The sequence below is a fragment of the Schistocerca cancellata genome, chromosome 5, assembly GCF_023864275.1.
Source record: "Schistocerca cancellata isolate TAMUIC-IGC-003103 chromosome 5, iqSchCanc2.1, whole genome shotgun sequence".
In the NCBI taxonomy this organism is placed as follows: Eukaryota; Metazoa; Arthropoda; class Insecta; order Orthoptera; family Acrididae; genus Schistocerca; species Schistocerca cancellata.
This window is the reverse complement of record NC_064630.1, coordinates 487,698,071-487,724,071: the sequence shown is the minus strand read 5'-3', so window position 1 is coordinate 487,724,071 and position 26,001 is coordinate 487,698,071. Positions and strand designations below refer to the sequence as shown.

Genomic DNA, 26,001 nt, shown 5'->3' with positions numbered 1-26,001 from the left:
TTTTCTGAAATACCGTCAGGTGTCGTTCACGTACATGACAAGGGTTGGATAGACGATGCTGGTATGAAATTATGTAGTAATAAAGTGAGGGAGAGAAATAAAGGTGCTTTATTGACGAAAAGTTCTCTTCTTGTGCTTGATCAATTTAGTAGTCATTTAAAACATTCTGTGAAACAGAAATTGAGACAGGGAAATACAGAGCTTACTCTTATTCTAGGAGGACTTGCTTCACAATTTCAATTTCTTGATGTCTCGATAAATAAACCATTTAACGTGTATATGAGAGAGTAATGAAACAAATGGTCGGTAGATGAAACCCAACGTGAATTCACACCAAAGACAGCTTTAAAGAGACCTGTAATCAAGTGTGTCAGTGAATAAAACAGTCGTGGTCTAGAGTAAGAGCAGACATTCTAGAGTAAGAGCAGACGTGGTTAAATCTTGCAAGAAGTGTGGCTTAAATAACACTCTCAATGGCAGCAAAGACCATCCTACATACGATGACGACGAAGGGGAAGAAGAAGAAGAAAGTTCGGATGACTACTTTCAGAGATTTTAATGGTCAGTTCGGTTTTATAAACTTAGAATTTTTTTCTAATCTGGGTTGGCAATTGAATAATAAAAATGGTTAAAATAGTATTTTTTAACGTCTTTAAAAATTAAGGTGTGTCTTATAGCCCGTAGCGACTTGCAAGAGAACGTCAGCAGTATTTACGTCGTTTGCAGACTAATAATCATATCTCCTACAAATATTATGTTTTGAGGTTGGTTAACACCGCGAAGTACATGAGGCTAGGGCACGCCATTAATGTTTATTTTCCCCTGGGCAGCGTTCAGGTGTTGTGAGGTCGAGTGCATGCAGAACGTTTAGTCTAAACTGAGAGGGTAGTCCACTTACTGATGTAGTTACATCTGTGCAAAAAGCATCAGTTTACAAAGTTTGAGACATATTTATTGGAAGATTACTCGCAAAGAGGAAAACCAACCAACAAACTGATGTGTACAGCTATTAAGATACAACATACAAAAATATATGCATTTATACCCGTTGCACCCTGTATATATAGCGTCGAGAACTTGAACTTCCGTGAAACTTTGTTAAAGATGTGCCAAACACGTTCTGAAGAAAATGTTTAGTATTCCTTGAGCAATACTGTTTACGACTACGTTATCTATTTCCTTTTGCTCAAATAAGTTTGTAAAGTACGTACGTGCTTCCGAAGATATCGCCGCGTGGGTGGTAAGATGTCTGTTTTCCCCTTTTAGTCCTTCGAGGCTTCGTTTGCGGCGGCGCTTGTGTTCCAGCATAATACATAGTAAATATTGCGCATTGGTTGGCTTTAACATTCTTGCCTTCCGCTTGAGCATTTTGTACAGTGAGATACTCCACCTTAAGGCGTTTTTGTCTCGAGAAATGCCGCAAACGTCGGATGAGCGTCTGAGATAGGATTTTACGGCATTGTGAATGCGCTGGAAAAAGATTTCAGTGGTAGACTTAAACGAAAACGCTATCTCTGCAGTGTACGTTTTCAGGACCGATTTCAAAGTCGGTTTCCCTCTAGTAATCCGCCATTCTATGGCGATTGGGAAGCTAATGCGTTGATCGAGAGACTGATTCTAGGTCTGGTGAAGTTAGAATCGTAGTGCAACGGCCTGCACATGTTGGATATTTTGTCTCCAGCTTTAGGTGTACCTCTCTTTCACTGTGTGCGGCTGTTTTAGCCAGAACGTGTAAGCACAGCAATAGGAGAATGCGAGAAGTTCTTCGTAATTCTCACGATATCACTTGCGCAATTTCTTGTCACGCAGATTCGGTCAATTCTACTCTGCTCTGTGGCGTAGTAATGAGTAAACACCGTATAGTTGGAAATGAGTTACCTCCAGGTGTCAGCTAAACGGAGGTTATCTATTAATGTCTTTAGTCCTTGGCACCTGCTACGATCTCTGCTGTTGGTCTGCGTCGTCTGTTGCAGAATTAAAGCAGCAGTAAGGAAATGACTAGGCACACTTCTGTTGTTCCTGACGAAGTGTAAACACCAAAACATTAAACGTCTTCCATCATACAGGCAGCCGTTTCCATTCGGTAATCCTCAGACATTTTTAAAAACTAACGTTTGAGTGACAAAAATCGCGATGCTGCACTTGTGTAGCGGGTCGACATTTAAAAGTATCTGAAAACCTGGCACGTACCCGATTTGATTGTTGCGGATGTCTTGCAGGAGGGGCACATCTGTTTTACTATTTTATAAAAAGACCTCTCAGAGATTTTAATTTAAAGGAGTATTCAATTTTGTTGATGGTCAGAGCCTCAACAACAAATGTATTCGGTGTACCATGGGAAATATGTCAAATTCAATATCTGCTCCTCTAAACCACCAACCCCCCCACCCCCACTTCACCACTCCTTCCACCGAGTCTGCGGTAGTGAGGTTTTCTACTAACGTAAAAAAAAAAGAAAAAACGCAACACCAAGTGGCCGAGCGGTTCTAGGCGCTTCAGTCCGGAACCGCGCTGCTGCTACCATCGCAGGTTCGAATCCTGCCTCGGGCATGGTGTTCTTAGGTTAGGTTTAACTAGTTCTAAGTATAGGGGACTGATGACCTCAGATGTTAAGTCCCGTAGTGCTCAGAACCATTTGAACCATATCGCAACACCAAGAACAAGTTGGTAGACATAGACGAAACTTGCTAGGAATGTACATTGGAACGATGAAGCCTGTTCAGCTTCCGCACCACGATGAATATGCAAATCAGGTTTGCTTCAAGCTCACGCTATGACGATCTTGAGCGTTAGTTTCCTGTGGGATGGACGTGGTGAGTTTGTTAGTCACGAATGCCTTTAAGGAGACAAACGCGCCATTATCAGCATCTCACTGAGTTTGAACGACATTGTGTTACAGGGCTACGATACGTTGGACGTTTCTTCTGCGATACTGCATAAGGACTTGGCAGGAATGTAGCCACAGTACATGATTGCTGGCAGCAATCGTCATGAGGATGTACATTCACAAGAAGACTGGATTCTGGGTGGCCACGTGACACTACCGAAAGGGAAGACCGTTGTGTTCGGCGTATGGTTCTGACACGTCGTACGGCATCTACGGCAGAAATATGAGCAGCAGTTGGCACCGCAGTGACACAAAGAACTGATACAAATCTGTTGCTTCAAGGACATCTTCAAGGACATCTTCCACTGACCCCAAAGCAGCGCCATTTGCTACTTCGGTGGTGTCAAGCAAGAGTTCATTGGAGGACTGCTTGCAGGTCTGTTTTGCTTTATGATGAAAACTGGTTGTGCATCGATGTCAATGATGCCTGTGTGCTGTTTAGGAGGAGGTCGGTTGAAGGCCTGCAACCAACGTGTCTTCGTGCTGGACGCACTGGACCGACACCTGGAGTTACGGTCTGGGGTGTGATTTTATTTGATAGCAGGTGCACCCTCGTGATACTCTCAAACACCCTAACTGTTAATTTATACCTCAATCTAGCGATTCTACCTGCTGAGCTGCCATTCGTGAACGGCATTGAAAGGAGTGTTTTCCAACACGATAACGCTCGCCCACAAATCGCTCCAGCTTACTCTGCAGAGTGTCGATATGTTGTTTGGGTTGCTCGATTACCAGATCTGCCTCCATAAGAACTCATATGGGAAATCATCGGACGACAACTCCAGTGTCATCCACAAACAGCTTTAACCGTCCCTGAATTGATCTAGCAAGTGCAACAGGCATGGAGATCTCTACCGCAAACTGACATCTGGCACCTGTACAAGACAACACATGCAGGTTTCCATGCTTGCATTCAACATTCTGACGGTTACACCGGTTATAAATGTACCAGACATTCACATTTGCAATTACTTACGTCGCGCTTACATTAACCTGTGATTTTGTGAATTTTATCATTTAAACATCTTACTTAGACCTATGTATTCAATAAATTTCATTAGTGTACATTAATTGCTTTTTGGTGCTGAGATTCTTTTCCCGCCACTGTAGTTTGGGGCTCGCAGCACCCCAGCAGGGTTTGTTGTGGTCTTTTGCAGTGCGTGTGCCGGCGCGAACGCTGGCGTCGAGCGGCGCTCAGTCTCTGCTTTATAGCTTTAGATTTTCCTCGCGTGGGGCTTTCTGCAAGATTTTCTGTTCCCTTTGTTCGCGCCTGAACTGTTGGTCCACTGGTTTTGTAAACTGTGTAGGGCAAGAGGACTGTCGGTCGCTCTCATTCCTACAGCCTTCAATGTGCTTAGTTGCATTACTTTGGCAAATCATTTTCGGTTTTAGAGATTTTCGTTTGATGTCACCCGAAACATCTTCTGGGAGGACTTTAGACGGTGAGCAAATCACCAGTGATTCCTGAACGGTGAATGAACACGGGGTTTCCAGCTGTATCAGGTTGGGACTGTTCGACTGCATTTACTTCCACTAGCGGAACATCTGGTGGTTGTGAAGTTCGTACAACAATACCTTTGACTACTTCACCTAACACGGGTTATGACTTGCTTCTGTCGACATTCGAGCTCTTTCTTGGTAGATGTAAATGGCGCCGTCCTTTATTGGGACGGTCATTACGGTAGTGGTCCACCGACTTACAAATCCCGCGTTTCTGCAGTTTTCCGCTGTATGATATAGTCGCCGAACGTTCACCGATGAACATTTACGATGGGATATGCTTGTATAAGTCAGTTCGGACAGATCGAACACCGCTATCTACTTGATAGTAATATGCACTGTACCATTTTTCATTTGATACACTAAGAACATATCCGTACGAACGTATACTAAGAACGTATCAGTACGAGCGTAAGGCATTTATTTTTTTGTAGTTGGGATATTCGAAAGGTGTGTTCAAACCTGCCCAGTTCGAATGCCATATCCTGCATGTTGCACAGTAGCTTTACTTGTACTACTGTCAGTGTGCTTGAAGTTTTAGATTCCCTTTCTTTCCGACGTCAGCCTTTCACAGATATCGTGATTTGAGAAAGCACGAACACAGAAATAAGTCTAACTACTTGTTGAGTACATCATCTCTCGGCAACCACAAAACGTAACGAATGAAGTCCGATTGGAGTCAAAACTTCTGTCGAAAATTCATTATAGTGTAAAATTCCTAAGCTGAGTGTAACGAAGTCGCCTCCACAACGACATACGATGGCGAGTGTAGAAGTAAACTCTTCCGTGAGGCCGGAGCTCGCAGCACGGACGTGTTGACATGCGGGCAGCCAGCCTAATGTTAACCGCACACGACGTTGTTTAATTACGCTGATCGCATGAGAACCAGTATTTCCAACGTGGCAAGTGTGTTGGCTGTTTTTCATAATTTTAAGATTTTAGTCTACGCTACATACCTTCCGAAATGCAAGAACTTCGTGTGTTTTATTTACATATAAACTTTTGATCCTATAAATAATATTTGTCTCAATTTTCCACATTGCAATTGTGTACCTGTTGTACAGGAGTACATTTCAGTAGAGACACAGCTTTGCATTCACTGTTTCAGCGACGCGAGTGACACCTTGCAACATCGTCATTTATGCATTCAGGTACCATTAATAACAAAGTTGATGATGTCCAATGGTTGCTTTAACAAAGGGAAGCAGATACGTTCAGCTGTATTATGTTCCATTTAATTTGTTGAACGATACATTTAATGTATGTAGCATATAAATAATTTCAACTTTTTATCATTTATTTATAAATCCAAAGAATACCTGCACTGTCCGAAACCGATAACCGAGGAAAAAAATGTGAGATAGTCGTAGTTACTGAGACGATTTGAATAATGAGATCACTGTGCTGTCTCCACAATACCACGATGAAGTAGCTGGGTAGATCTCGTTAATTCTTTTCAAACACACTACCTGATGGTGACTCGATAATAAGTCAAAACGGTTTCCGACCTAAGGATTGAACCTTGGTGTTTGGATAGGGTGTTGATCTTAGACTGTAGGCTTCGTTTGAGAAGGGATTTTTAGAAATTCTACCCCTAAGGGGTGAAATACGAGAGCAAAGGCTTTTCGAGAAGTGTCGCTATTAAGGACATTTTGAAGTTAGAACTATAATAATTGGTATTTGCTCTCTGGGTCAACATTTTTAGAAAGTTAACTCCTAGAGGAGTGAAATAATGAGTGAATTTTTTAAATAAATTGTTATTAAAGGACTATTGGTATTTGAACTGTAGGAAATTCAACCCTTAAGGAGGTCATAAAGAGGATGAAACTTTTTATGAAGATATTATTATGAAAGCATTTTTAAAGGTACACCTAGGAATATTTGGATTTGAATGGTAGGTTGGAAGTTAAAAAATATGGTTTTGTTTTTCCAAATTCTACCCCTGAATGAGTGAAATAGGGGATAAAAATATTTAGTCGCATTAAAACAGTTTTGAAGCTTAATCTGTCAAAACTGGCATTTCATTTCTCGGTTAGAAATAAAGAAATAATTGTTAAGTGGCGAAAAGATCCGTGGAAATATCACCACAAGGACTCTAAAGGTAGAATTAACAAAAACCTCCGACTACCAGTTCCGCTTTTTGGTCAGAAGTACATTCGGAAAAAGATCATATTTCTATGGTCTTAGTCAGCATGAAAAGTTTAGGTGTTGCAGTTCGTAAACTACACAAAAATTCGGTTAAAGAAAAACAAACAAAACAGACTTCCTGCAGACTATGCTAGTATAAAATAAAATTTAACAGTTCCATTCCGCTGAGGCAGTACACCACGTTTGTGTAATGTCGATGACTTGTAGTGCCCGGGTTCCCGGGTTCGATTCCCGGCGGGGTCAGGGATTTTCTCTGCCTCGTGATGACTTGGTGTTTTGTGATGTCCTTAGGTTAGTTAGGATTAAGTAGTCCCATAGTGCTCAGAGCCATTTGAACCATTTGATGACTTGTAATGTGCGTGTGCCGCTGCCAAGTGAAGCTGATACAATTGACCCTGAGAGGACCTTCATTCGTTTTTTGTTAATTTTTTTTCACTCTGTAGGCAGAGCACGCTGTTCAAATAATGGCCCATTGTACAGTCAGGGACATTTCAGTGAAGTACCAGGCTAGGTGGAAGTGAATCAGAGTCCCAACCGGAAATATTTAGAAGGAGTTTTCCAGTTCGGGGATTTGCCTTACATCCAAGGGAAACCTCTAGAAAACACTGGTCAGACCGAGAAATTTTTTACTGCTTCATTCGTGAGACTGTATTGTTCATAGTCATAGACCGATATTAAATTTTTATTAACCGCATGTACATACGTATGTTTGTACATGAGCATACACATGTGTGCTTTTATATGAGTATTTATGTATGTATAAGTACGTTTTTCAATGTACACGGTGTGTCCTAATTCACCGGCCGTGATGTCCGAGCGGTTCTAGGCCCTACAGTCTGGAACCGCGCGATGGATGCGGTCGCAGGTTCGAATCCTGCTGCGGGCATGGATGTGTGTGATGTCCTTAGGTTAGTTAGGTTTATGTAGTTCTAAGTTCTAGGGGACTAATGACTTCAGAAGTTAAGTCCCATAGTGCTCAGCGTCATTTGAACCATTTGTCCTAGTTCCGCTTTGACTTCTTGTGTGAAATTCCTAACTGCAATGCTATCTCGTGATGAGATGCAGTATTAAATCCTTCAAGTTTCAAAATCAGCTGTGTAGCAAGCATCTTAGCCACAATTGTAACACTATGTGTCTGACATTCGTCGGATATTGGCAGTGGAGCAGTGAGGCAACACCAGGATTTTTGAGTTCTCCAGTGTTTATGGACGATAATTCGTGGAATTCGACCCGAATACCGCTATCCAAGTTGCTGGTTGCTCTTCCACGGCCATACTCAAGCCCATAAAGCGAAGACTGTGAACGAGTTTTTGCCCTGAAAATGGATCATAGTCCTGTATCACACACCGTATTCGCCGGATTTGGCCACCAGACAACTTTTGGCTGTTCCCGAAAATGAGGTTATGACGTAGTTAAGGACATGCAAGAAAATTGTACTGCAGTACTAAATACAACTCCAAAAAAGGACTAAGGAGACTGGGTGAAGACATCTTTAAAACTATTTCAAATGTGTTATGATTCAGGAGGAGACTATTTTCAACAAATACAAGGATTTTTTGAACGTAATCCATGACTTTTATTTTTCATAGCCACACTTCTAACGTGACTGGGACCCACTTTGTACGTATGTATTGTGTGGTTGTAATTAAAGTGCGGCTGCTCCCGAAGGTCCAACATGAGCTGCAATTATCGTATGGCAGAAAAACGTTATAGATATAATAATGTGTTAATGTGGAACTGATTCACCTGGAAAAACTTTAGTTCCAATATTGGCCACGAGGTGCAAATCTGGCGCTGTACAGCATCTCGTCTACGTCTGCGGTGCTGATAGTGAAAAAAAATTTTGTGATCGACAGTTAATAACGAAACCAACATTATGCCTTTCTCACTGATTTGACCATTTCTGCCCACATCCCGTTACTATTCCATTACAAACGGAAACATTTATATACGTCTTTCTTGCATTGAGAGCGCCATATTTGCACCTGGTGGCCGAAGTTGGAACTAATTTTTTCCCGTGGGAAATAAGTTCCACATCAACGGAATAGAATTTCTACCAAGTTTCGATAACATACGATGATTACAACCCACACTGGACCTCAGTGAGTAGCTGCACTTTAAGTGTAACTACCTGTTATGTACCAGGTGATCAAAAAGTCAGTATAAATTTGAAAACTTAATAAACCACGGAATAATGTAGATAGAGAGGTAAAAATTGACACACATGCTTGGAATGACATGGGGTTTTATTAGAACCAAAAAAAAAATTGCTAGACGAGTGAAAGATCTCTTGCGCGCGTCGTTTGGTGATGATCGTGTGCTCAGCCGCCACTTTCGTCATGCTTGACCTCCCAGTTCCCCAGACCTCAGTCCGTGCGATTATTGGCTTTGGGGTTACCTGAAGTCGCAAGTCTATCGTGACCGACCCACATCTCTAGGGATGCTAAAAGACAACATCCGACGCCAATGCCTCACTATAGCTCCGGACATGCTTTACAGTGCTGTTCACAACATTATTCCTCGACTACAGCTATTGTTGAGGAATGATGGTGGACATATTGAGCGTTTCCTGTAAAGAACATCACCTTTGCTTTGTCTTACTTTGTTATGCTAATTATTGCTATTCTGATCAGATGAAGCGCCACCTGTCGGACTTTTTTTGTACTTTTTTTGGTTCTAATAAAACCCCGTGTCATTACAAGCATGTGCGTCACTTTGTACCTCTCTATCTACAATATTCCGCGATTTATCCAGTTTTCTACTTTACACTGACTTTTTGATCACCCGGTAAGCTCGGCACGTGCTGTGCGCCGAGCACCATGAGAGTAGGTATGTGGCTCACGGTGTGCCCCGTGCCCTGGTGGCAGAGACGCGCCTGCCGGCACCAGCGACGACGACGAGCTGGACGCGTGGGAGCGCGACGTGGACGTGGGGCTGCACCTGCAGAGCAGCCTGGTGCCGCGCGCCGTGCTCTTCTACACGGGCGAGGCCGCCCAGACCGACTACAGCGACTCCGAGTACGAGTCCTACAGCAGCAGCTCCAGCAGCAGCCGCAGCCGCCGGTGGGAGTAGCGGCAGCACGTCTCGCACCGACCACACTAGATAAATCGCAAGTGTATCCGTCACACAACCACTGTTCTCGCCGAATCCCCATTTCTGGACAAATTAAATAAGGTGATGTGCAATACCGTTTCATTCTTTCCACTAGAGACCCGTACAATCATAGGCAAAAATATTATGACCACTGCCCACCGTGACGTTGGTTGCCGCATGGTGGAGTTGCGGGCACGTGACGCGTTATCAAAAGTATGTAAGCAGAGCTGACACAGACGGGCCGCAAATGTGTAAATCCATTGAGATAGGCGACTTTGACCAAAACCAGATTATTATTACGCTGAACCTGTGAACGTGTATCTCGAAAACGATGAATCGCACTGAATGTTCACGTGCTTCTGTCGTGAGCATCTACGGAAAGAGGCAAAAGACAGTGAGACTTTCACTAGGTGCTAAATGATTGGGCGTCCTCGACTCTCCACAGAACTTGGGGTTTTGAGGCTTGTCTGCCCTGTAAAGTACGATAGATGATGATCTGTGGCAGCCCGCCGGTGTGGCCGAGTGGTTCTAGGCGCTTCAGTCTGAAACCGCGCATCCGCTACAGTCGCAGGTTCGAATCCTGCCTCGGGCATGGATGTGTGTGAAGTCCCTAGGTTAGTTAGGTTAACTAGTTCTATGGGACAGATAACCTCAGATGTTAAGTCGCATAGTGCTCAGAGCCATTTGAACCACCTGATCTATCGAAAGAGCACAACGCTGCTGCAAGCAAAAGTGTTTCGGAGCACACCGTTCATTGTACACTGTTGAATATTGAGCTCCGCAGCAGACCACCAGCTACGGGTTGGTATGTTGACCCAACGACATCGCCAGTTGCTATTGCTTGGAACCACTGAGATTCGACAGCAGGTCAATGTAAACATGTCGGCTCTTCGGATGAATCACACTTTTGCTACACTAGGTCGATGGTCGTCTCCAAAAACACCGTCATCAAGGTACACGGTGGCTCGAAACGTGCAGCGCGCCACGGGCGCGTACTGCTGGGAGCAATATTAAAGTTTGGAGGAGAGTCTCTTGCGCTTGCGTGGGACCTGTGGTAGTAACTAAAGACACTCTGAGAACTGCGAGCCACCTGCATCCCTTTATCCTTAATGTCTTCCCCGTCGGCGATGTAATCTTTCAGAACTGTACTTGTCTGTGTTTCGGAGCCAGATCCGTGCTACAGTGATTCGAGGAGCTTACGGTTACCTTGAGGTATTGAATAGAATTGGTAGGGCATATTCTGAGGCATCAAGGGATCACCAGTTTAGTATTGGAGAGCAGCGTGGAGGATAAAAATCGTAGAGGGAGACCAAGAGATGAATACTCTAAACAGATTCAGAAGGATATAGGTTGCAGTAGGCATTGCGAGATGAAGAAGTTTGCACAGGATAGAGTAGCATGGAGAGCTGCATCACACCAGTCTCTGGACTGAAGACCACAACAACAATATGATTACCTTCCGTTGATGATGAGTCATCATTCTTATGTCTGGTTTGATGCGGCCTACTAGGCATTCCTCTCCCCTGTGCCAGCCTCTTCATCTCAGAATAGCTCTTGCAACCTACATCCTCAATTATTTGCTGGATGTATTCCAATCTCTGCCTTCCTCTACACTTTTTGCCGTCTGCAGCTCCTTCTGGTACCATGCAAGTCATTCCATGATGACTTAAAATACGTCTTATCACCCTGTCTCTTCTTCTTGTCTGTTTTTTCCACATATTCCTTTCCTCTCCCATTCTGAGCAAAACCACCTCGTTTCTTACGTTACCACCCCACTTAATTTTCAGCATTCGTTTGTTGCACCATTTCTCAAATTCTTCGATTCTCTTCTGTTTCCGTTTCCCCACAGTCCATGGTTTACCATCATATAAGGCTGTGCTACAAAGGCACATTCACAAAAATTTCTTGCTCAAATTAAGACCTATGTTTGATATTATTAGATTTCTCTTTGCCGGAAATGCCCTTTTTCCAGTACTAGTCTGCTTTTGATGTCCTCCTTCCTCCGTCCGTCATTGGTTATTTTGCTGCCTAGGTAGCAGAATTCCTTAGTGTCATGTACTTCGTGACCATCAACCCTGGTGTTAAGTTCCTCGCTCTTATCATTTCTCCTACTTCTCATTACCTTCGTCTTTCTTCGATTTACTCTCAATCCTTATTCTGTACGCAGTAGACTGTTCATTTCTATTCAACAGACCATGATCATGTAATTCTTCTTCACTATCAAAATGGTTCAAATGGCTCTGAGCACAATGGGACTTAACTTCTGAGATCATCATTCCCCTAGAACTTAGAACTACTTGAGCCTAACTAACCTGAGGACATCACACACATTCATGCCCGACGCAGGATTCCAACCTGCGACCGTAGCGGTCGCGCGGTTCCAGACCTCAGCGCCTAGAACCGCTCGGCCAGTTCGGCCGGCCTCTTCACTATCACTCAGAATAGCAATGTCATCAGCGAATCGTATCATTGATATCCTTTCACCTTGAATTTTAATTCCACTTCTGAACCTTCCTTTTTTTTCCATCATTGCTTCTTCGATGTACAGATTGCACAGTAGGGGCGAAAGGCTGCATCCCTGTCTCATACCCTTTTTAACCCGAGCACTTCGTTCTTGGTTGTCGACTATTATTATTCCCTCTTGGCTCTTGTACTTATTGTATATTAGCCATCTCTGCCTATAGCTTACCCTACTTTTCTCAGAATTTCGAATATCTTTCACCATTTTACGTACGTACATACTCGAACGCTTATTCCACATCGACAGATCCTATAAACGCGTGTTTATTTTTCTTTAGTCTTGCTTCCATTATCAGCCGCAACATCAGAACTGCCTCTTTGGTGCCTTTACCTATCCTAAAGCTAAACTGATCGTCAACTAACACAGCAACAATTTTCTCTCCCATTCTTCTGTACATTATTCTTGTCAGAAATGTAGATGCATTAGCTTCTAAGCAGATTGTGCGATAATTCTTGCACTTTTCAGCTCTTGCAATCCAGTCTTAGAAGTTGTGTGGATGATATTTTTCTGAAACTCAGATGGTACGTCGCCAGACATACGATCTACACACCAACGTGAATAGTCGTTTTGTTGCCACTTCCCGCAATGACTTTAGAAATTCCGGTAGAATGATATCTGTTCGTTCTGCCTTATTTGATCTTAGGTCCTCCAAAGGACTCTTATATTCTGATTCTAATACTGGATCCCCTATCTCTCCTAAATCAATTCCTTTTTCTTCTTCTTTCAGATCAGACAAATCTTACCCCTCATACAGGCCTCCAAAGCAGTCTTTCCACGTATCCGCCCTCTCCACTGCATTTAACAGTGGAATTCCCGTTGCAGTGTTAATGATACCACCCTTGCTTTGAATTTCACCGAAGATTATTATGACTTTGCTATATGCTGAGTGAGTCCTGCCACCAGTCATTTCTTTTTAGATTTCTGCACATTTTTCTTGCAACCATTTCGCCTTAGCTCCCTGCACTTCCTGCCTATTTTGCTCCCCAGCGACTTGTATTTCTATACTCCTGAATTTCCCTGAACATTTTAGTGCTTCCTTCTTCCATCGATCAACTGAAGTATTTTTTCCGTTATCCAGTTACCTTCTTTGTACCTATGTTTTCCTTTCCACCCTCTGTAATTGCCCTTTTTAGAGATGTCCAATCCTCTTCAACTGTACTGTCTACTGAGCTATTCCTTATTACTATATCTATAGCCATTCCTTAGCACTTCTGTATCCCACTTCTTTGTGTATCGATTCTTCCTGACTAATCTCTTAAACTTCAGCCTACTCTGCATCACTACTTCATTATGGTTTGAGTCTACACTCCTGGAAATGGAAAAAAGAACACATTGACACCGGTGTGTCAGACCCACCATACTTGCTCCGGACACTGCGAGAGGGCTGTACAAGCAATGATCACACGCACGGCACAGCGGACACACCTGGAACCGTGGTGTTGGCCGTCGAATGGCGCTAGCTGCGCAGCATTTGTGCACCGCCGCCGTCAGTGTCAGCCAGTTTGCCGTGGCATACGGAGCTCCATCGCAGTCTTTAACACTGGTAGCATGCCGCGACAGCGTGGACGTGAACCGTATGTGCAGTTGACGGACTTTGAGCGAGGGCGTATAGTGGGCATGCGGGAGGCCGGGTGGACGTACCGCCGAATTGCTCAACACGTGGGGCGTGAGGTCTCCACAGTACATCGATGTTGTCGCCAGTGGTCGGCGGAAGGTGCACGTGCCCGTCGACCTGGGACCGGACCGCAGAGACGCACGGATGCACGCCAAGACCGTAGGATCCTACGCAGTGCCGTAGGGGACCGCACCGCCACTTCCCAGCAAATTAGGGACACTGTTGCTCCTGGGGTACCGGCGAGGACCATTCGCAACCGTCTCCATGAAGCTGGGCTACGGTCCCGCACACCGTTAGGCCGTCTTCCGCTCACGCCCCAACATCGTGCAGCCCGCCTCCAGTGGTGTCGCGACAGGCGTGAATGGAGGGACGAATGGAGACGTGTCGTCTTCAGCGATGAGAGTCGCTTCTGCCTTGGTGCCAATGATGGTCGTATGCGTGTTTGGCGCCGTGCAGGTGAGCGCCACAATCAGGACTGCATACGACCGAGGCACACAGGGCCAACACCCGGCATCATGGTGTGGGGAGCGATCTCCTACACTGGCCGTACACCACTGGTGATCGTCGAGGGGACACTGAATAGTGCACGGTACATCCAAACCGTCATCGAACCCATCGTTCTACCATTCTTAGACCGGCAAGGGAACTTGCTGTTCCAACAGGACAATGCACGTCCGCATGTATCCCGTGCCACCCAACATGCTCTAGAAGGTGTAAGTCAACTACCCTGGCCAGCAAGATCTCCGGATCTGTCCCCCCATTGAGCATGTTTGGGACTGGATGAAGCGTCGTCTCAAGCGGTCTGCACGTCCAGCACGAACGCTGGTCCAACTGAGGCGCCAGGTGGAAATGGCATGGCAAGCCGTTCCACAGGACTACATCCAGCATCTCTACGATCGTCTCCATGGGAGAATAGCAGCCTGCATTGCTGCGAAAGGTGGATATACACTGTACTAGTGCCGACATTGTGCATGCTCTGTTGCCTGTGTCTATGTGCCTGTGATTCTGTCAGTGTGATCATGTGATGTATCTGACCCCAGGAATGTGTCAATAAAGTTTCCCCTTCCTGGGACAATATATTCACGGTGTTCTTATTTCAATTTCCAGGAGTGTATATATGCTCCTGAGTACGCCTTACGATCCAGTATCTAATTTCGAAATCTCTGTCTGACCATGACGTAATCTAACTGAAACATTCCCGTGTATCCGGCCATTTCCAAGTATATCTCCTCCTCTTGTGATTCTTGAACAGAGTATTCGCTGTTACTAGATGAAATTTATCACAGAACTCAATTAGTCTTGCTCCTTTCTCATTCCTTGACCCAAGCCATTAGTCTCCTGTAACCTTTTCTGCTACTCCTTCCCCTACAATTGCATTTCAGCCACCCATGGCTATGACATTTTCATCTTCCTATACGTACTTTATTACCGTTTCAATATCCTCACGTAATGTATCACTTCGTCTTCAATTTGTGACGTCTGCATGTGTACCTGAAATATCATTCTCGGTGTTAATTTGTTGTCGATTCTGATAAGAACAAACCTATCACTGAACTGTTCACAGTAACACACTCTCTGCCATATCTTCCTACTCACAACGAATCCTATTCCCGTCATACAATTGTCTGCTGCTGTTGAAGTTACCCTATCCTCATCTGATCAGAAATCGTTATCTTTCCCCTTAACTTCACTGACCCCTACCATATCTAAATTGAACCTCTGCATTTCCCTTTTAAGATTTTCTAGCTTCCCTACCACGTTCAAGTTTCTGGCATTCCACGCCCTGACTTGAAGAACATTCTCCTTTTTTCCAGTCATTCAGTTTTCCTCTCATCATCACCTGCCCTTTGGCAGTCGCATCCCGGAGATCCAATGGGGGACTATTCCGGAATCTTTCGTAAATGGAGAGATCATCACGACACTTTTTCAATTACAGGTCACATATACTTCTGGATCCTCATGCCGTTGACAGTTGCTGATTCTTCCGTCTTCAGGGCAGTTTCCGACTACAGGAACAAGAGAGTGCCCTGAATCTCGGACCCTTCCTCTGGCCTCTTTGACAAGGACGTCGGGAATGAGGATGACTTCTAATGCCGGAAGTGTTCGACCACCAATGTTATTTGTTAATCAAAATTTAAATGGTGAAGGTTTTAGAACACCGGATCGAGGACGTGTGAATTACTAACCAAAGACGCTACTCCTAGACCACGGGTGCTTTCCTATGGAATCCATTTCGGTTGCTGTCGGGCGCCATCACCGCATATGCAAATCCACAGCCGGTTATTTTGGGGAATTACATGACCTGTGCGTAGAAATCTAATGCCATATACCTCCAGAGACCTACCAACAAATTGTCAGATCCATGATTTGCAGAATCGGTGACGTATTTTGTTCCAAAGACGGACAAACAAGCTATCAAGCAGGTGGTCATAATGTTTTGGCACATGAGTCTACAGTTATTACCTGATATGTAAGACGTATGTCGCAGTCGAAATACCATCAGGCTTTTAGAAGACCGCCATTGCATGATCAGAACGTTCGTCTTTGATTTACAGTGTCTGCACGTGGCATTACTGGTCCAATCATTATCCATTAGACGCTGACTTTGCCGCGTTATATTACCAACATTTTGAAACTATTTGTGGCAAGATTAACGGACGAAGAAAAGACCTACAGTCCATCCAACAGAATGGAGCAACTCTCAATACAACCAGCTGAACCTTGGGGCACATTTACTCAATCTTCACGATTGACAGGTTTGTTAGCAGAGGTCAGTCAGCTCGTGGCAGTAGCTGGCCACCCAGGTCATCCGATCTGTCAGGGTGCGATTACTCTCTGTGGGGAGCTCTGAAGTCTAATGTATATTTCAACAACCCTCATGGTCTTCGAGAACTGCAGCAGAACATTTCGGATGAAACTGCAGCACTTCCAGCAGTCCAGCTTTGATACGCCTTCAGTAACTTGCTGATTTCAGCCCAGAACTGCCAAGAGATGAATGGTGATGACTTTCAACATCAGCTATAGTCAGGTTATCACTGTATTTCCTGTCCTCTGCTGTTTCTTTGCACCCTGGAATTCTCTTCACCGGACGACTTTTATTTGCCACACCCTATAGCTTGTTATGGTTGATGCGCCGGGCTTGCAGTACTGTTGTTGTGAGGTCTACAAGAGTAAGTGCCCCAGTGGAGCGGGTATGCAGGCAACTAGTCGACCACGGCAGTGATGGAGGTTGTCAGGATCACAGTGAAAGCCGTGGACATGGCACATTGAAGGCTATGAATGGGAGCTAGTAACTGACAATGGAAAGAAACGAGGTTATGGATTATTCACCATGTTTTTCATACTGTACACTGAGCAAGCAATAATATAAATCAAGGAGAAATGAGAATTAAATATCAGGGAGAACTTAAATTCTTAGGGTTTTGTTACTTCGCTTAATACTTTCAGAAACTGAAAATTGCTTGGAAAATCAGTTGAACAGAATGGCAGGCCTTGCTGATGACTCTGTGGCGTACGGGAATGTGTCGAAGTTGAGTGAGTGTAGGAGGACACAAGAGGTCTTAGAAAAAAAAATCTAGTTGGTGTGATAATTAGCAGTTAGCCCTAATTGTAGAGAATGCAGGTGAATAGGAGAAACAAATCCATAATATTCGAATAAGACTTTATTGATGTGATGTTTGGCAGCCACGTCTATTAAATATCTAGGCCTAACGTCGCAAAACAATATGAAATTGAATGAGTATGTAAGGATTGTTGTAGAGAAGGCGAATTGTCAACTTTGGTTTATTGGGAGAATTTTATAAAATTGTGGCTCGTGTGTAAATGGGACCGCGTATAGAACACTAGTGTGACCCGTTGTTGGGTATTGTTCGAATGTTTGGGATCTGCGCCAGGTTGGATTAAAGGGAGACGTTGAAGCAATTCAGAGGCGACCCGCTAGATTTGTTACTAGTGCCTTAGAACAACATGCAGTTATTACTGAGGTGCTTCTGAAACTCCGTCGGGAACCGTTGGAGGGAATGTGACAATCTTTTTGAGGAGCAGTATTGAGAAAACATAGAGAGCCGGTACTTGAGGCTGGCTGCAGAACGATTCAACTGCCGGTAACGTACATTTCGCATAAGGACAATGAAGGTAAGATCACAGAGATTAGGGCTTTTACGAAGGCATATAGCTAGTTGTTTTTTCCTCCCAATATCTGCGAGTGGAACAGAAAAGGAAATAAGTATTAGTGGTATAGGATACCCTCGCCACGCATCGTATGATGGCTTGCTGAGCACGTATGTAGATGTGCACGTAGATGTATAAAAGACTTAATAAAATAAAAAAATGTAAGTATTTAGATTTTAGGAACTCCGCCTCCTGCTGAATATAATGTTCATAATGTTCCTTTTTTTAGCCACAGAGTAAAACGAAGCTCAGAAATTCATTGGCTGAAGCAGAAATTCACACTGTACACGGTGAAATACAGTTGCTCCATGTCCAGTTACATAAAACAAACATTTAATTATCAGTTCAAATAAAAAATGATAGTCTGTTTGTGTCATATATCACAGGAAACTCCATCATACACAGTAACGGCAATGAAAAGGAAAAAAATTAACTGTTTTACCATCTTGAAGTAACTATACTAGTGATCAAAGTAGTCGGCATTGGGGACCAAGCTTAGTTTTCCTGACAACCCTGTCGATTCAATTCACTTTTAGTTAGTAAAACAGTCTGTTGCTTGATAGGGATCTACAACAATCATGAAGACAACATTGTCACATAAGAAAATAGAGAACTCCTTCACAGAAAGAGAAGACGTAATAAAACAACAGAAAGTCTTCGAAAATCTACAATACCAACTTAACAACGGACCTGGCGTTAAAAGAGGTAAAATCGTAACCTTAGAAAACACGAGGCACATCAATTTCCAAACAAGTACAGCACAATAAAAGTAAAGAAAGATTTGTATTCAGTTTCTCGACGATGACGAAGTCTGAAGATGGGGCACAAGTTCGAACTGAAGAACGTGAGCAAGGCAGTTGGATGAACTATTCCAATGGAGCATTCCGGGAATTTTCCTTCATCAATTTATGGAAATCACAGAAGTAGTAAATCTGAAAGTCCAGATGGGGATTTTAACTGTCGTACTCCCTGAGATAAGTGAAAAATGTTGTAAAAATAAATAAGAACCCAAAAGAGAGTAGGGTAATGAACACCGATATCGCGTCCTGTAGAGAGATCTGAAAACTGTACAGTCGCCTTCAACTGCGGATTTGTGAGGAGAAGTCCTGTTTCCGTCACAGCCTGCTAAAACACTGAACGACTAAGACAGCAAGCAATTACTGATAGGTTTTGTAAGTTGAAGAACTCGGCAGTTTACATGCACGGGATGGAGGTAAAGTGCGTGGAGAAGGTGGAGTGTTAACAGGCACGCTACGAACTGTGTCCTATCACCTATTCCTACACCATCCAACAAAGTGACACGGAGACGGTTTCCTAATACTTTCAGTTACTGAAGACTGGACTCTAAGGTTGTCTGGGTCGTTGCAACGCCCAGTATTCGTACACTCTAGTCAAGTGCGTTTCCTGTATCACATTCCAAACTCCACATACTTGTGGCTCCCCGAGAATGTTCCACAGCACTTTCTGACCACGTGTAAATTGTACAAGTGACTGCAAGTTGTAATAGGATCTCGTGCTTTCTGCTATTTATCGTGTATTGTGTCTACTTACTTGGCGGTTGCTGGCGTTCAGACTATTATTTGCCATTTACACTACTGGCCATTAAAATTGCTACACCAAGAAGAAATGCAGATGATGAACGGGTATTCATTGGACAAATATATTATACTACAACTGACACGTGATTACATTTTCACGCAATTTGGGTTGCATAGATCCTGAGAAATCAGTACCCAGAACAACCACCTCTGGCCTTAATAACGGTCTTGATACGCCTAGGCATTGAGTCGTATAGAGCTTGGATCTCATGTACAGGTACAGATGCCCATGCAGCTTCAACACGATACCACAGTTCATCAAGAGTAGCGACTGGCGCATTGTGATGAGCCAGTTGCTCGGCCACCATTGACCAGACGTTTTCAGTTGGGGAGAGATCTGGAGAATGTGCTGGCCAGGGCAGCAGTCGAACATTTTCTGTATCCAGAACGGCCCGTACAGGACCTACAACATGCGGTCGTGCATTAACCTGCTGCAATGTAGGGTTTCGCAGGGATCGAATAAAGGGTAGAGCCACGGGTCGTAACACATCTGAAATGTAACGTCCATTGTTCGAAGTGCCGTCATTGCGAACAAGAGGTGACCTAGACATGTAACCAGTGGCACCCCATACCACCACGCCGGGTCATAAGCCAGTATGGCGATGACTAATACACGCTTCCAATGTGCGTTCACCGCGATGTCGCCAAACACGGGGCGACCATCATGATGCTGTACACAGAACCTGGATTCATCCGAAAAAATGACGTTCTGCCATTCATGCACCCAGGTTCGTCGTTGAGCACACCATCGCAGGCGCTCCTGTCTGTGATGCAGCGTCAAGGGTAATCGTAGCCATGGTCTCCGAGCTGATAGTCCATGCTGCTGCAAACGCTGTCGAACTGTTCATGCAGATGGTTGTTGTCTTGCAAACGTCCCCATCTGTTGACTCAGGGATCGAGACGTGGCTGCACGATCCGTTAGAGCCATGCGTCTAAGATGCCTGTCTTCTCGACTGCTAGTGATACGAAGCCGTTGCGATCCAGCACGGCGTTCCGTATTACCCTCCTGAACCCACCGATTCCATATTCTGCTAACAGTCATTGGATCTTGACCAACGCGAGCAGAAATGTCGCGATACGATAAACTGCAATCGCGATAGGCTACAATCCGACCTTTATCAAAGTCGGAAACGTGATGGCACGCATTTCTCCTCCTTACACGAGGCATCACAACAACGTTTCACCATGCAACGCAGGTCAACTGCTGTTTGTGTATGAGAAATCGTTTGGAAACTTTCCTCATGTCAACACGTTGTAGGTGTCGCCACCGGCGCCCACCTTGTGTGAATGCTCTGAAAAGCTAATCATTTGCATATCACAGGATCGTCTTCCTGTCGGTTAAATTTCGCGTCTGTAGCACGTCATTTTCGTTGTGTAGCAATTTTAATGGCTAGTGGTGTAGGTAGTAATTTATATGTACTGTAGATCATTTGAACGATTCTTTTATCGAAATGATATTGAACGACTCAGTTTACAGGATGTGTATACGTGATTAGTTTTAGCATTAATGAAGTCATTATTTTATTCCTACACAGGCAACTACACTAAAAAACTAGTTTCTACTATGCATCTGCTGTCTCTAGAGCCGCCTTTCCTGTCGGCGCCACGAGAGTCTGTAATAAGCTACAGTTAGACTACTTGGCTTAGACCTGAAAGTGGGAGCCAGGGTGCACTGGTGGGCCCAAGAACTTTTACGGGTGGACCCTGTAATATTTTAGCAAAACACATGGCCAAATAAAAAAGAATATATAGCTACCCATTTTTGTCTATTTCACGTCAGATAATACGGAATGAGTCCTTAACTCTTGTCTAATAGTGCAGATTGGATAAGAAAATAAGGTGGCTTTTTCTCCTAATAGTGTCGACAGTATTCGGAAAGTTTCATGCCAACTGTCTTCCCTCTTACATTGCTGCTAATCTTAGCTGTCTAACAGTAGCGGATGTTTGGAAACTAGGCAAAGGTATTTCAAAATAATGAGTGATGATAAAGCCTTACACCACCGAGAAGTTTATCTTCTAGGGAAAGTGTAATTCGCAGTGAGGAGAGAAAAATACTTTGTGGGATGGCAGAATGCTGCTGTCTGGAGAAACAGAATGATCAGATAATTGTCACATTGCTACAATCATAACAATATGCAGTGGTGAGAGTGATAAATTCATTTAATAATGAATGTAACTGTATTTATAAAAGCAACACTTTATCCATGGTAAAGTTCGGTGAGGCCAACACAGTAACTTATTTGATATTTTGTAAAACATATTCCTCAGAAATGTGTATGTAATGAGCCCACAATTATTTGCGACCTTTTAAATGCGCCCGAAGCTCAAAAAATCTGAGAACTACTGTCTTATACTCTCAGAAAATACTCTTAGGGAACAGCGGGGCTATTCCGCTCACAGGACTGATCCGCCTAAACTAAGACATTTTGCTATTGTGCTCTAGTTCGTCACTGAGTCAAGGTCGTTTTGCCTTCATTGTGAGCCAGTACCCTTTTGTCGCAGCGTGTGGATGTATTACGGGTGTTTTCCCTTATTTTATTGACAGAACACAAGAACAAACTCTAGAGGTACTAAGAGAATTGTGATGGCTTTTTTAATATAACGTTAAAAACTTAGGTATATCATGCACAATGAAGTGAAATTTTAAACTTTTATTGTAACTTTTATAAAAAACAAAGCTTATGCAGTGTGTGTGTCAACAAATACTGCTGACTTTTTCCACAAAGGTCTGATTTGCCACGTCTTTCGAAATGTCTGCACCTGGGGATATTTCTGCTCAGTCAAGTTATTATTCTAACTGGTGTTTTACTGCGAAATTCTAGAGAACTTATTTCCTTGGTTACTTTTAAGATGGTACTTACATACAAAAGGAAAAATCCGAGTGATTCATGGTTCGAGGAAGATATCAAACAAGCAATAACGAGTGTTATAGGGCTGCTCCTCTGGAAAAAGTGCCAGCAATGAGCTACGTGTTTTCACGCAGTTTGTGAGTGCAAAAGGACGAAATATGTTTACTTGTAGTAAACGCTTGTGATATTGACACTGAAATACACTGGGCGGAATAACCTCTTGACCGGGTGGAGCATCCCCACCACTGTTATACAATGTGATTTCTAATTTCTTCACATGTTTGTTTAATACTTTGTTCCTGTAAAGGAATTTCGACCATTTATGCTCTGGGATGTATTCACAATGACAATACCATAACTGTATCACACTGATAGATACTTTTTTGGGAATGTTTATGTGATATTATACAGTTCTTACAGCTGAAATGAGCGGAATAGCCCCACTGTACCCTAAGTGTTTTAAACGTCTCTCGTTCCCTATAGACGACACCAAAATAGGTAAAAGAAACACACTAACACGTGTGAGTGATACGGAATACACCATCGATACCAAGATTAGTTAGATGAGAAGTGTGTAACACCACGAGGTGTAGAAGGACCACAGAAACACCTAAAAACTATCAAAATCATCATGACGAAAGTTCAAGCTAAATATATCACACATATAACTCCAACGCACACAACCTTCATTGCCAATCAAAGATCAACAAATACAGCTCTTCAGTTACTACTGTAGATGCCTTAAAAACTGCACAGAAATGCCCTGCAACTAAAAACTCAAATACCAACCATTCGATGCTACATAAGTGTTACTCTCTTACAAACAATAAGAACCAGCAAAACACTAATAGACGCAGGCAAAAAAGTAAATGCAAATACACCGTCAACATCAAACCAAAGCCGGCCGGAGTGGCCGTGCGGTTCTAGGCGCTACAGTCTGGAACCGAGCGACCGCTACAGTCAGAGGTTCGAATCCTGCCTCAGGCATGGATGTGTGTGATGTCCTTAGGTTAGTTAGGTTTAATTAGTTCTAAGTTCTAGGTGACTGATGACCTCAGAAGTTAAGTCGCATAGTGCTCAGAGCCATTTGAGCCATCAAACCTAACACACATCTATCTACACAAATGTGTCAGCTGGAGAAACAGATAACATTATTCCAGAGTGAGATTAAAACGTTGTGCCGGACCGAGACTCGAACCCGGTATTCCCGAGTTCGAGTCTCGGTCCGCTACACAGTTTTTATCTGCCAGGAAGTTTTAGATAACATTATTGATGATCAGATGTAGAAACAAGGGAAGACCACAGCTGCGCACACAGAAGAACTTATAGCCACTCTAAAACTAATGGGAGAAAAGAATGACTTCATGTTTGACAAACAGTTTTATTTACAAAAAGAAGTGCTAGCAACGAGCACACTCATCAGTGGCCTACTTACCAAAATATTTCTTAAAGAAATGGCAAACAGAATATTTAATGACAGTATAAATCAAACAGTACAAATTTATATTCTTGTGGAGCTATGTAGATTTCACATTAGTTTACTAGATGTAACAGGTGCCTAGCTATTTGAGGTGGTCAGTGACATCAGTACGGTCCACTATAGAATTAATTTCGCTATTCAGATGGTAGCAGACACAGAATTTAATCGTCTGAACATCGAAGCATACAGAAAGAACATCATACGCAGTTATTAAATATACCAGAACCCGCAATCACAAGTACACCCATTAATAATCAGCTCAGTCACCAAACGAATTTTTTCACGGTGGCGTAAGCAAGACACAAATTTTGGGAATGAATGCCTATGGCAGTGATATAGCGGTAAGGTGTTTACCTAATATTCATCTCAGTTCCTATGGGAGTATGTAATCCAAATAATTCTCGTTCATGCCAACAAGAAATTAAAAAAAAAAAATCTAACGACGTGTTTAAAGTAAACTTTAAATGGAAAATTATCGAGAGCATACAAATGAATTTCCCGTTACACAGAAAGTCTCTAAATTACTATTAAAACCTCCTGATAAAAGGAATGTGGATTAAGAAATCCTTCTTGTCGGATCTAAAATTCTGCGATTTATAACATAAATGTTTGTTTTTTGCAGAAAGCCTACTGGAAAGAGAATGTGAAGTATATTGCATACGGTACTCTAAAATAGGTACGGGAATGTTATCCAAGTACAAATTGTTCCTCTGTCAAGCGTTCGCTGATTTCCTGACACAGGATGCGTTTAGTATATTTCATGAATCGGAATGTAGTCCTTGAGGCAAATCGGACAGCCATTACCGTGTTAACGAATTGTCACAGTATGTTTCGCAAAAGAATACTGTGACGTCTCCTATTGCTGCCTACTGGCACTTCCACGATCAGCGAAAGTGTAATGACCTTTCTCCATGCCCATCCGGTATTCTTCAGCTCGTTGAGAAAAGTTAAAGTGAGGTGACACAACAGTATCTGTTATTGCACTCAGTAAATGTTGATAATGACCACACTTTGCTGTAATTTGAGTCTATATCCGAGTTTATGCAAATTTTTAAAAGTCTCTTCCGTTAATAAGTTTAGCTTTAGATTATTACTATCGGCTAGCCGCATTGCTTAGCGGTTGCCACCAAAGATACTCATTAAGAGGTACTAGGCGGCCGATTCGCGTTTCAAAATTAATTGATATCTTTGATTAGCAAAGCACATATACACCGATTTAATTCCTCAGAAGACACGGGGTTCATTTAACACAGCAAGACACTTTGTCCCTTGAAAATTATTCACTTTTCAACTATTATTATTCCTATTATTACTATTGTTGTTGTTGTTGTCCAGAGATAATCCGATACACGGTTCACTTCTTCTGATACTCTCTTCGAAATCGTAGGACATTATCGTTTATTCTTAACTCTGTTTTCATTAACACAGTTTCTTTTATATGATTAACTACTGTGAATGGTCGCACCTTAGCTCGATAATAAATGTCCAAACAGGTCTATAATCGAATGTCAACTTCCGACGCGATGTTTGAATAGTAGGTTCTCTAACAACCCAAGTTCTTAAATTGGAATTAATGATACCGATCTTTTATCGATTGAGATGTTCGCTGGGTGCTAGCGTTGTCCCAGTTCTGTCAGCTTTCGAACATTTGACAGTCAGTTAAACTAACACAGGTTTACTTTTCTGTAGCCTGGCTTCCAATGAAGTTTACTTTTACACGCAGCGGCACATTAACTTAAGAGACGCGAATACTCAGGACCCATATTCTAAAATCTCCGACACTAAAATCTCGAACACAAAGACTCCCATATGTTAAAGACTCTAAAGATTTCCAGATGCTAAGGACGTTAAGAATACGTTCATTGGTTTCATATATATAAGTTGTGGAACAAAAGGGACGTTCGTAAAAGCTCTTTGAATAAATCCTTTGTTACTTTGCGTGTAATACTCTATTCCATTGGCTCCTATTATTCTTGTATTTAATTTTTTCTACTTTAAAACGGAAATTCATGATTTTATATGAAATTCGGGAATTATTCGTGTCCAGTTCGAATAAATTTCAATTTCAGAAAATACGGGAGATGAAGTAGGGCTTATACAGTGCCCCAACGATGACTACTTTATTTCTGTCAAGTCGTCA

General features: G+C 43.0%; 1 protein-coding gene across 1 annotated transcript in view; it reads left to right on the top strand.

Annotated features, from left to right (window-relative positions):
* LOC126188617 (nucleosome assembly protein 1-like 4) overlaps positions 1-24,508 on the top strand; it is a 76,231-nt gene extending 51,723 nt beyond the window's left edge. The window contains exons 3-4 of the mRNA XM_049930218.1: positions 9,403-9,552; positions 24,484-24,508. Coding sequence (XP_049786175.1) covers positions 9,403-9,552; positions 24,484-24,508 — 175 coding nt within the window. The remainder of the gene's footprint in view (positions 1-9,402; positions 9,553-24,483) is intronic.
* The last annotated feature ends 1,493 nt before the right edge of the window (positions 24,509-26,001 follow it).